The sequence below is a fragment of the Phocoena sinus genome, chromosome 3, assembly GCF_008692025.1.
Source record: "Phocoena sinus isolate mPhoSin1 chromosome 3, mPhoSin1.pri, whole genome shotgun sequence".
Taxonomy (NCBI): Eukaryota; Metazoa; Chordata; class Mammalia; order Artiodactyla; family Phocoenidae; genus Phocoena; species Phocoena sinus.
Genome location: NC_045765.1, coordinates 1,712,769 through 1,723,069, shown reverse-complemented (window position 1 = coordinate 1,723,069; position 10,301 = coordinate 1,712,769). Strand labels below are relative to the sequence as shown.

At 56.4% G+C, this 10,301-nt stretch overlaps 2 protein-coding genes across 12 annotated transcripts in view; one reads left to right on the top strand and one right to left on the bottom strand.

Annotated features, from left to right (window-relative positions):
* Positions 1-174: 174 nt before the first annotated feature.
* On the top strand, positions 175-3,815 carry IZUMO4 (IZUMO family member 4). 4 transcript variants are annotated; one of them, XM_032625002.1, is made up of 8 exons: positions 187-421; positions 504-584; positions 701-772; positions 1,246-1,272; positions 1,381-1,456; positions 1,603-1,650; positions 1,732-1,746; positions 2,085-3,815. In XM_032625002.1, exons 1-8 carry the CDS (start codon positions 208-210, stop codon positions 2,104-2,106), a joined length of 555 nt encoding a protein of 184 aa, XP_032480893.1. In that variant the 5' UTR covers positions 187-207; the 3' UTR covers positions 2,107-3,815. The 4 variants fall into 4 exon arrangements, 1 of the variants encoding a protein (XP_032480893.1); XR_004349007.1 differs by lacking the exon at positions 1,732-1,746 and having other exon boundaries at positions 175-421; positions 1,354-1,650; positions 2,055-3,815; XR_004349008.1 differs by lacking the exon at positions 1,732-1,746 and having other exon boundaries at positions 189-421; positions 1,381-1,650; positions 2,055-3,815.
* An 849-nt stretch (positions 3,816-4,664) lies between these two features.
* Positions 4,665-10,301, bottom strand: part of AP3D1 (adaptor related protein complex 3 subunit delta 1) — a 45,756-nt gene continuing 40,119 nt past the window's right edge. For 4 of the 8 annotated variants that reach the window (XM_032626087.1, XM_032626088.1, XM_032626090.1 and 1 more), the window contains 3 exons: positions 10,027-10,148; positions 9,839-9,918; positions 4,665-5,813 (listed from right to left, as the gene is read on the bottom strand). In XM_032626087.1, coding sequence (XP_032481978.1) covers positions 5,718-5,813; positions 9,839-9,918; positions 10,027-10,148 — 298 coding nt within the window. In that variant the 3' untranslated portion in view covers positions 4,665-5,717. Of the gene's footprint in view, positions 10,149-10,301 lie in introns of all 8 variants that reach the window. The other 4 variants (XM_032626085.1, XM_032626086.1, XM_032626092.1 and 1 more) reach the window with 3 other exon arrangements.

Sequence of the window (10,301 nt, the reverse complement as noted above, 5' to 3'; positions counted from 1 at the left end):
GAAAGGAACCGGCGCCCACAGTTGTCCGTTGCGGGGGCGGGGCCTACGCCGGGGGCGGGGTTGGGGGGGCGCGGCCCCAGCCCGAGAGGGCGTCGTTGGTTGGTGCCCGGATAGGGGCGTGGCAGGAGACACCGTTGGTTGGTGCGCGGCGGAGGGGCGTGGCGCGGGAGGCGCCGTCGGTTGGCCGGCGGCGGGCGGGGGCTGGCTATGGCGCTGCTGCTGTGCCTGGCCCTGACAGCGGCGCTGGCCCGCGGCTGCTTGCACTGCCACGGCAACTTCTCGGAGAAGTTCTCCTTCTACCGCCATCACGTGAACCTCAAGTCCTGGTGGGTGGGCGACATCCCCGTGTCGGGCTCGCTGCTCACTGACTGGAGCCAGGACACAATGAAGGAGCTGCACCTGGCCATCCCCGCGGAGATCAGTGAGTGCGGGGCCCCGCCCGGGAGCACCCCCGGCCCAGTCAGGCCCCGGCCCGCTCACACGCCTCCTCCTGCCGTCCCCAGCCTGGGAGAAGCTGAACCAAGTGGCGAACGTCGTGTACCAGAAGATGGATCAACTGTACCAGGGGAAGCTGTATTTCCCTGGTAAGGGGGCGACCGCCGCGCATGGGGAACTGAGGCAGAGCCCACCCGCCCCATGACACCTCAGGTCCGCCCGCCAACTGTGCGTGACCCCCCACCCCTTGCCTTCCCGCCATCAGGGTATTTTCCCAACGAGCTGCGAGCTATCTTCCGGGAGCAGGTGCACCTCATCCAGAAAGCCATCATCGAAAGTGAGCAAACGAGGGCTGTCGGGGAGGGAGGGTGCTGCTGCCCAGGGCCTGAGGACCCAGGGCCACGCGAGTATTTCAGTCTCCTTCCAGGCCTGGGGTCCCGGCCAGGTCGTGGTGAGATTGGAGTAATGTGAATAGGGCGTCTGGCCTGGTGCAGCCAGGTGTCAGAACTCAGGTCAGAAACGGGGGAGAAGGGCCACACCCTGAGGGGGGCCCTTTTCATCCAGTGGGCACCAACAGGAGGCCTTGAAGGATAAATCCCACCCATCCCTGCTACCTCCCCCCAACGGGTCCCTGGAGGCCTCAAGAGTCTTGCGGCTGCCCTCCCCCGTGCTTTGCCCCATCCCAGGCTGGGGCCCACCTAAGTGGCCAACGGACAGGCCCTGAGCCTTGGGCAGCCTGGGAGGGGGAGAAAGCGGAGGACAGGATAGGCCTGCTAAGAAGGCGCCGGCTGTGCTCTCGTCCCCCCACAGGCCGCATCGACTGTCAGCGTCACTGCGGTGAGTGAGCCTCTGTCCGGGTTATGGGGTGTGGCGGCAGTGGTAGCAGCTCGGGGCCCCAGAGGCTGAGGGTGAGGGTAGGGTGCGGCCGCCTCTGGTGTGTTACAGGCATCTTCCAGTACGAGACCATCTCCTGCACCAACTGCACGAACTCACACGTCGTCTGCTTTGGCTACAGCTGCGAGTAGGGCTCAGACGCGGGCGGCCCCCTGCCCCTGGGGTCCGAGGCTCTCCCTGGAGGGTCCCTTCATCACCCGGGCAGGGAATGGAAGCCCCCCACCTGGCCCGTGAATGTGGGCCGCGCCCCCTCCACACCCCACGTCCCCGCAGGTCGTCGGCAGAGTGGGAGGCAGCAGTGCAGGGCCTCCTCCAGCACATGTGAGTCAGGGCAGCTTGGCTCGGGGAGGAGACCCCGATCAAGGCCGCTTGGCCCTGACTAAAGTCCTGCTGTCGTTGTAGAAATAACTGGAGCAAGTAAGTAGTTCCCGCTCCCCAAAGGCAGTGTGCATGTGCGTCCTCGTGGGTGAGTATGCGCCGGGGCAGCCACAGAAGGCAGCACCTGCCCCCGGTGTGGCGGGCCCAGCCTCTACCTCCCAGGGTCTCTGAGCTCGGCTGGCACGAGGGGGCACATCCCGGTTAAGGGGTCCCCAGAGTCTGGTCCTACCCCTGCCCCAGGCTGGTGGCAGGCTGTGGTCGGAGCTGGGGAGGGCGCCCCCTGGTGGAGGCGTGCCCCAGTGGAGGCACCTCAGGGCCACAGTCACAGCCTCAGCCCCAAAGCTCAGAGCTAACTGGGGCCCCGTTGTGTCTTTCAGACAGAACACCAACACAAGGTAAGCCCCCCCACCAGGCCCGTCCTCCTGGAGCGGGGGTGTGTGGCGTGGGGTTGTCCCGGTCAGTAGGGGAGGGCAGGGGTGTTGGATGGGGTGGGCGCAGCCGGGCAGGGCTCCCTCTCTGCACCTGGGACATGTGGACATCACCTCTGCAACCCCGCCCATGCCATCACTCCATGAATAAACATGAGCTCCTCCTGCCCCTCCCCTGGACACACAGAACCACTCGAGCCTTTTGAGTGACCCAGTGGGGAGAGGCTGCAGGGACATGGGTGACTCCAGGGGCAGGAGTTTTGCCTAAGCCAGAGATCAGAACCCTATGCCACCCCCCCATTGCTGCCTTTGCAGCCCTAGTCGTGGGAGTGTAGGGCGTGACCCCACTGCTGTCCTAGGGATGTGAGAACAGGCAAGGCCTCCGAGTTCAGCTTGAGGGTCTGTCTGCAGCCCTGTCACATGCCCAGCTGGGACGAGGGGCCCAGGCCTCCAGCAAAACCCCACCAGGAAGAGCAAGGTGTGGGAGGGGAAGAAGGACTGGGGCACCACGTCTCCTTGCAGCTTGATATCACCAAGCTTCAGGTGTCTGGAGCCCCCGCACCTGGCCAACCTGACTCTGGAAAACGCCTCCGAGTGCCTGATGCAGCACTGAGGGCGCCCAGGCCAGCCAGACCCGCCCCCGCCACGGTGCGGGGCCTCCGCTGGACCGCCTCAGCCTGGCGCTGTGGAGCAGGCCTGCTGCTGCCTGGGTGCTCCACCCGCCTCGGAGCCCGGGCTGGGCCGGGCTGGGGCTGGGAGGACGGGAAGGGAGGTAGATGGGTTTGTATACAGCGGCAGGATCACAGCTGTTTGAGGGAATGATTAAATAACCCTGACATTTCTCATCCCGAAGTAGTCCTTGTTGGGGCTCCGGGCTGGGGCCCCAGGCGAGGTGCGACCTTGGCCTACAGGGCAGGGCAGCGGGGCTTCCCAGGCGCGCACGGCAATCAGCCTTCAGGGCAACTGGTTCTTTTGATGACACGAAAGGAGGCTGTTTGGTGAAAGCCAGGGCCAGCATCGGTGTATCTTGGGGCTCCTACCACATCGGCTGCATTTCAGCCGAGGCATGGGAACTGCTGTGCCCACCACTTGGCTTCTTAGCTTCGAGAAAACACCCAACATGGGTCATGAGGGGACAGACCCAAACTGTGACCCAGGGCTCAACATCCATCCAGCAGACGGGAGGTGCCTCTGTGCCTGCGGATGCCGTGGTGAGCCCAGCTCCTGGGCTGGCCCTTCCCAGCCTGATCAGCCGCCGATCCCTTCCCCCAGCTAAGGGGTCCCCTGCCTGGTGTGGCGCCTTCCTTCCAAGGGTTCACTGACAGAACACTGGCCTCTGCCTGCCCAGGAATGTTGAGATCAGGGGAATGGTGAGCGGGAAACTCCAAAGGGATGCTCCAACGCCCCGGGACCTGTGCGGGGTCCACGAGCTGGAGCAGGGTGGGCCAGGCCAATGACCACCCGGGGGCCACCTGAGGCCTCTCTCCCCACCCGCTGCCGGAGGGGGCTTCCGTGCGGGGCTCCACACCTGCCCACGTTTTGGATTCAGGATGGAGTTGATTTGGGCTCTGCTGACACAGTCCTCTGTACACATGGCATCAGTGAAGCCATATGAAACCTTGAGAATTAAAACAGCAGCAGGGGATTTCCCTGGTGGCGCAGCGGTTAAGAATCCGCCTGCCAATGCAGGGGACACGGGTTCGAGCCCTGGTCCGGGAAGATCCCACATGCCACAGAGCAACTAAGCCTGTGTGCCACAACTACTGAGCCTGCGCTCTAGAGCCCGCAAACCACAACTACTGAGCCTGCGTGCCACAACTACTGAAGCCCACGCGCCTAGAGCCTGTGCTCCACAACAAGAAGCCGCTGCAATGAGAAGCCTGCGCACCGCAACTAGAGAAAACCTGCACCCAGCAAGAAAGACCCAACACAGCCAAAAATAAAATATAAAATTAAAAAAAAGAAAAAACAAAACGAAACAAAAAAACCGCAAAACAGCAACAGGGCCTTCCTTCCAGCATCTGTTCCTGCTGATTCCTGGGGCCCTGGGGTCTGTACACGTGTGTCTGGACTCCTAACCCTGCCCTTTTCTCACTAGGCACTTCGAAGATTAGAAATGAGGGTGTGTGTGTGCGTGCATGTACAAGCGTTTACCTAACTTAAACTTTATGTTAGTAATGTTTCTGCTCACCCCACACACCACTTACGAATGGGGTTCCCTAGTAAAGGGAGGGAGATCGGTGGACGCCTCAGAATCCCATGGGGGGGGTGGTGTCAGGTGGCTCCTCGTTACCACCACAGCCCAGGGTCCTGGATGACGTGAGGACCACATCCCCTCCCGAGGGGCCGAGGGGTGCACGGCAGGAGGGCAAGGGCTCCCCCCGCACACTGCAACCTCCATGAGGGTGCCCTGCAGCCCCCCTCGGACCACGAGCATTTCAGGGGCTGTGTGCTGACCCGCACAATGGGTCAGAATCCCCTGGCTGGGGGGCATACACTGTCATGGGCCAGAGACCCGACAGGTGAACGTCTGTTTTGCAAGTTTATTGGATCATCTTGACACAGAATCATTACAGCAGCGTGATATGTCTCTCCTTTATACGGGAATGTCGATAGCAAATAAATTCTTATATAACACATCATATATTTCGAGATTCTAGAATCACTGCACAGGATTCTGTAATAGGTTACTCTACATGCTAAAGTGACAGTTTTCATCAAAAGGAAAAGTTGAAACGTCATCGAGGACTGTCATTTCTGAGGAAAGTTCCGTCTCACGGGGGTGGGCTGGGGTCCCCCCTCCCTGCCCCTGAGGTGCATTTCAGGGGCCCAGCCGCCCCTGGATACACGTGCTTTGCCATCAGGGCTGCGGAGCCCAGGACTAGGCCCTTCCGCACGTGCAGGCACAGACCTGCAGAGAGTCCAGTGATGAGCAGAGGGGCCAGAGTCGCAGCTCTCCACCACGCACCCCAACACCCGACTGGGCACGGAACCCAGTGAGGTCCGGGATCCCCGCTGGGCACCCCCCGCTCGGCGGACACACGAACACGGTGGTGGGATGAACAGGATGTGATGGACGAGAGCCCGCACGACCCTCTCCCACCATGTGTCCTGCGGGGAGGACGTGACCCTTGGCGTCAGGGATGAACAGGAATGTCGCCTGAGTAGCTAGCCTGTTCTTCACCCCCCAGCTGCCAGTGGGCAGGGCATCTGGGGACTCATGGGACTTGGATGGCTTGACAGAAGCGGGACGCGCCACCCCGTCTGGTCCCCACCAGGAACCGGCCTGGATGGCGGTCACCCTCACCCTCGGGCAGCTCCTGTGGCCATGTGCACAGTCCGCTCCGGCTACAGAAGTCCCTGCTGGCCTGGGGAGTGGAAGGGGGCTTCTCGCCAGAGAGAGCAGTGAGGGCAAAGTAAAAAAGATGACAGGATAAATCAACGCAACATAAACCTCAGTGTCTACACAGTGGATGACGGTGGACTGGGTTATCTCCCGGCTGCACCCAGTCCTTGCGACAGAGGAGAAACCCGGCACTTGGCCGCCCTCCCCGCGAGCCCTCCCCATGGCGGGCGGCGCGCTCAGCATTTGGCCAGCGTTTCCTTCATCTCCTCCAGCACGTTGCTCAGCAGCGTGGAATCGCTGCACTTCCCGTCCACCGACACCGACTTCTCACCCTGCAACGGGGAAATAACGGCCAGCGCCTTGAGACACCACCCTGCGACTCCCAAGTACCTCCAACTTTTACAAATGCTCTCCTATGCCCGGGTGCTTTCACAATCAAAAGGAGGGGCTCCAGGCAAGAAGGAGCAGGTGCACCACGCCCTGCTGTCTCCCAGGGGCCCAGGATGGACTCTCTGGCAGAGCGCAGCAGAGGCAGCAATGCCAGCCCTGCAGAGGACACACAGCCCCACCCAGCCCAGCCCCACGGGCACGCAGGAGGCAGCTGTGCAGAGAGGAAGGCTGTGAAAACCGGATGGCGTGGGACCAGACGTCCTGCAGCTGGAACCTGTGTGTCAACGCTCTCCACAGGGTGTAAGGAAGGCCCACGGTCTCCTCCTATTCGAAGTGTCCAGGATACAGTCCAAAATCACTTGGCACCGCAAGACCAGGGAAATCTCAGCTCACGTGGAAAAGACAATCACCAAACGCCCACCGAGAAGAGGTGGATGTTGGAATCACCTAACAGGCTTTGAAGTAACTACTACGAGAACCTCCCATCACCAACCACGTACACTCCCTAAGCACACAAGAAAACACAACATCTCAGCAAAGGAATGGAAGAGTCAAGATCAACCCAGTGGAACTTCTAGACCTGAATACAAACAGCCAAGATGAAAAGCTCACTGGATGGGCTCAATAGCAGAATGGACATGACAGAAGAGTCAATGAGCCAGACAAGAGATTAATGGAAATAATCCAAGCTGAACAGAGAGCGGAAAGGAGTCGGAGGTGGAGTAGGGTGGGCAGAGTAACAAAAGGTCTGAGATTCACATCACAGGGGTCCCGGAAGGAGGGGACAAAGAATGCAGTGCTGAAGAGGTATTTAAATCATAGCTGAAAACTTCCAAGTTGTGCAAAAGACATAAACGCACAGATTCAGCAAGTTCGGCAGACTCCACACAGTTAACATAAACCCAAGGAAGTCAATGCCCAGACACATCACAAACTGCTGAAAACTGAAGACAAAGAAAAACCTAAAATAGCCAGAGGAAAACGATGCATTCCCCAGTAAAAGTAAAATGTTCCTTGTCAGAAACCAGACACCAAAAGGAAATGGCCTAGGGCCTTCCCTGGTGGTCCAGTGGCTAAGACTCTGTGCTCCCGGTGCAGGGGGCCCGGGTTCGATCCCTGGTCAGGGAACTAGATCCCGCATGCCGCAACCAAAGATCCCTCATGCTGCAACTAAAAAGATCCTGCATGCTGCAACTAAGACCTGGCACAGTCAAATAAGTAAATATTTCTTTTCTTTTTTTTTTTTTTTTTTTTTTTTTTGTTGGTGCGTGGGCCTCTCACTGCTGTGGCCTCTTCCGTTGCGGAGCACAGGCTCCGGACGCGCAGGCCCAGCGGCCACGGCTCACGGGCCCAGCTGCTCCGCGGCACGTGGGATCCTCCCGGACCGGGGCACGAACCCGTATCCCCTGCATCGGCAGGCGGACTCTCAACCACTGCGCCACCAGGGAAGCCCCCTTTTTTTTCTTTTAAAAAAGGGGGAAATGGCCTATTTTTGAGGTACTGAGTGAAAAGACCAACAAAGCCAGAATTTCATACCCAGCAAAAACAGCCTTGAGGAATACTGAAATAAAGAATAATCAGATGAAGGAAAACTAAAGAGAATACACATCCAATAGACCTGATCTAAAAAGTTGTTCTTCAGACAGAGGGAAATGAGCCAGAAGGGTGGAACGTGAGGAATGAAAGCGACAGAAATGATAGACACGTGGGCGAGCACAAGAGGCTATCGCACCCCCTCCCACCCCCACCTACACCCCGAGTTCTCTGAAATCTGTAAAGCTGTAATGTGGCGTAAGGCGTCTTCAACGTCTGCAAAGGCAAAACCTAAGACAACTGCCCATGAAAAGGGAGGGTGAAGGGACCGAGAGGGTGTGAGCTTTTTACATTCCGCCTGAGTTCCAAGTAGACTGTGCACACCAAGCGTGTAATGTAATCCCTCGAGCCCCCCAAGCAGATACACGGAGACCGTCAACAACACAGCCAACATATAAACACGGGATACTGTAATGCTCACATACGCCACAGAAAGTGGGAATAGGAAGAAGAGGAACGAAAAACACAGGGAAAAAACAAAATGTGGGACAAACCCAAATGAATCAGTAATACTTTAAGCACAAATGGTCTAAACACGACAAGTGAAAGATAGAGATTGACAGGATGAATAAGGACACGTGACCCAAACTCTACAGCATGCACGAGGAATTCTTATCCAAACAGGATAAAGGCAGGTTCATAGCAAAAGACATACCACGTAAGCACCCATCAAATGAGAGCAGGAGTGCCTGTACTGATACCAGACAAGGTAGCCTTCAGAGAAAAGAACACAGCCCAGGACAGAGAGGAGCACACCCACTGATGAGAGGGTCCCTTGCCAAGATTCCACAATTCTAATGGTCCACACAGCCAACAACAGGGCTCCCACACATGGAGTAAAGCCTGAAGAACTGGGGGAGCAGACCAACTGACCACCACTGGCCTCATACTCCTTGCTCACTCATCAAGGCCCAGAAGAAAATCTGCAATCTGCAAGGATCCAGAAGAAAAGGAAAATGCCATCAACCAGCAGGATCTAGGTGACAGGTATAACATGCTTCCAGGCACCTATGGAATATCCACCCAGAATGACCACATCCTGGGCCAGAGCACAAGCCTCAGCACATTTCAAAGGCCTGAAAAGTCAAACTAGAAATCAGTAACCAAAAAGCAACAGGAAACTTTCTAAATGTTTGGAAATTAACATACTTCTAAGTAATCCAAGGGTCAGAGAGGAAGGAGTGATAGAAAGTATTTTCAACTGTATAGAAATTAAAATGAATCATAAAAATGTGTGCAGTTCATCCAAAACAGTGATTAGAGGAAAATTTATAACACTAAAAACTTTATTAGAAGAGACAGGTCTCGGACTTCCCTGGGGGTGCAGTTCCCAATGCAGGGGGCCCGGGTTCGATCCCCGGTTGGGGAACTAGATCCCGCATGCCGCAACTAAAGATTTACATGCCGCAACTAAGAGTCCACATGCCACAACAAAGAAGTCCACGTGTGGCAACTAAAGACCTGGCTCGAGTCAAAAATAAGTAAGTAAATAAACGAACAAACAAACAAATATTAAAAAAAAAAAGAAGAGACAGGTCTTGGTCTAAGTTTTCACCTTAAGAAACCACAAATGAGCAAAATAAACCCAAGGCAGGCAGAAGTAAGGAGGTATGCAGCAGAACTCAATACAATTTATTGTTTAAAGAAACATTAACTTTTTTTTTTTTTGGCCGAACCACGCCAGGGATCAAACCTGGGCCCCCAGCAGTGGAAGCACGGAGTCCTAACCACTGCACTGCCAGGGAAGTCCCTAACTTTTTAAAAAGAATGGTTATCAAATTGATCTTTCAAAAGATCAACAAAATGGATAAGTAAGACTTCTGGCCAGGACAGAGAGGGAAGAGGGCCAGGATAACCAAGAAACCAAGAAAAATGAGAGAAGACACCAGTTACCAACATCAGGAATGAAAAATAATCACCACTGAGCCCTCAGACACTAAAAGGACATGAAGAGAACTGGATGACTTGACACACCATCAGCTCCGAAACTTGGATGAAACAGACCTATTCTTTGAAAACTACGAACTACCAAAAATCACCCAATAAGAAACAGAGAAAGCAAGAAGTCTTACAACTATCAAAGAAAGAAACTGAACTCGTAGATAAAAACTTTTCAAAAAAGAACCCCCCCCCCCAAAAAAGAAACCCCCAGACCCAAACGATTTCCTTGACGAATTCTACATAATGTGCAAGAAGGAATACTGACTACACGCAATCTCTTCCGGGAAATGCGAGAGGAGGGAATGCACTAGTGCCCTGATGCCAAGGCCAGATGGAGAAAAGGAAAGGCCGACACTCCTCACAAACACAGGCTCAAGGAGGCACAGCGGCGAGGGGTGGACAGGCCTGGCTGGGGCCCTCCCATGGGGCTCACCTTCTTCACCAGGAGGCAGACGTGGTGGCCCTGGATGGAACGGCTGTACATGGAGGCGCAGGAGTCCACCCGCTCCACAACTGCAACAGAGGGCCTGGGGGTGAGGCCGGGGGCCAGCCCCTGGAGGCAGGGGACAGTCACAGGTACGGGAAGAGGGCCGAGCCATCTGTTGGCACGTCCACTCTTACCGGAAAAATGGTGGTGAAAACAGATCTTTGCCAGAAGGTTCTGGAAGGACATACTAATGCCATCAACCTTGACTGAGCTCATGCTCAGGTCCCCGGACTCCAACAACTTGGCAAACGCGTCACTGTGGGAAGGACACAGAATGGGAGGGGGCACAACAGGGGGCTCCCCTGCAGCAGGGCAGGCAGAGACCCCAGCCCAGGGGGTGGGGCGCGTCCTTTATGGGTAGGAAGTCAAGAGCTGAACTGTGTCCCTAGGACACGACTGCACTTGGAGA

Coding starts and splice junctions, on each gene's coding strand:
- IZUMO4 (XM_032625002.1), top strand. CDS start 208: ATGGCGCTGCTGCTGTGCCTGGCCCTGACAGCGGCGCTGGCCCGCGGC. Junction 585..700: donor GGGGAAGCTGTATTTCCCTG/GTAAGGGGGCGA, acceptor TCCCGCCATCAG/GGTATTTTCCCAACGAGCTG. Junction 773..1,245: donor CCAGAAAGCCATCATCGAAA/GTGAGCAAACGA, acceptor GTCCCCCCACAG/GCCGCATCGACTGTCAGCGT.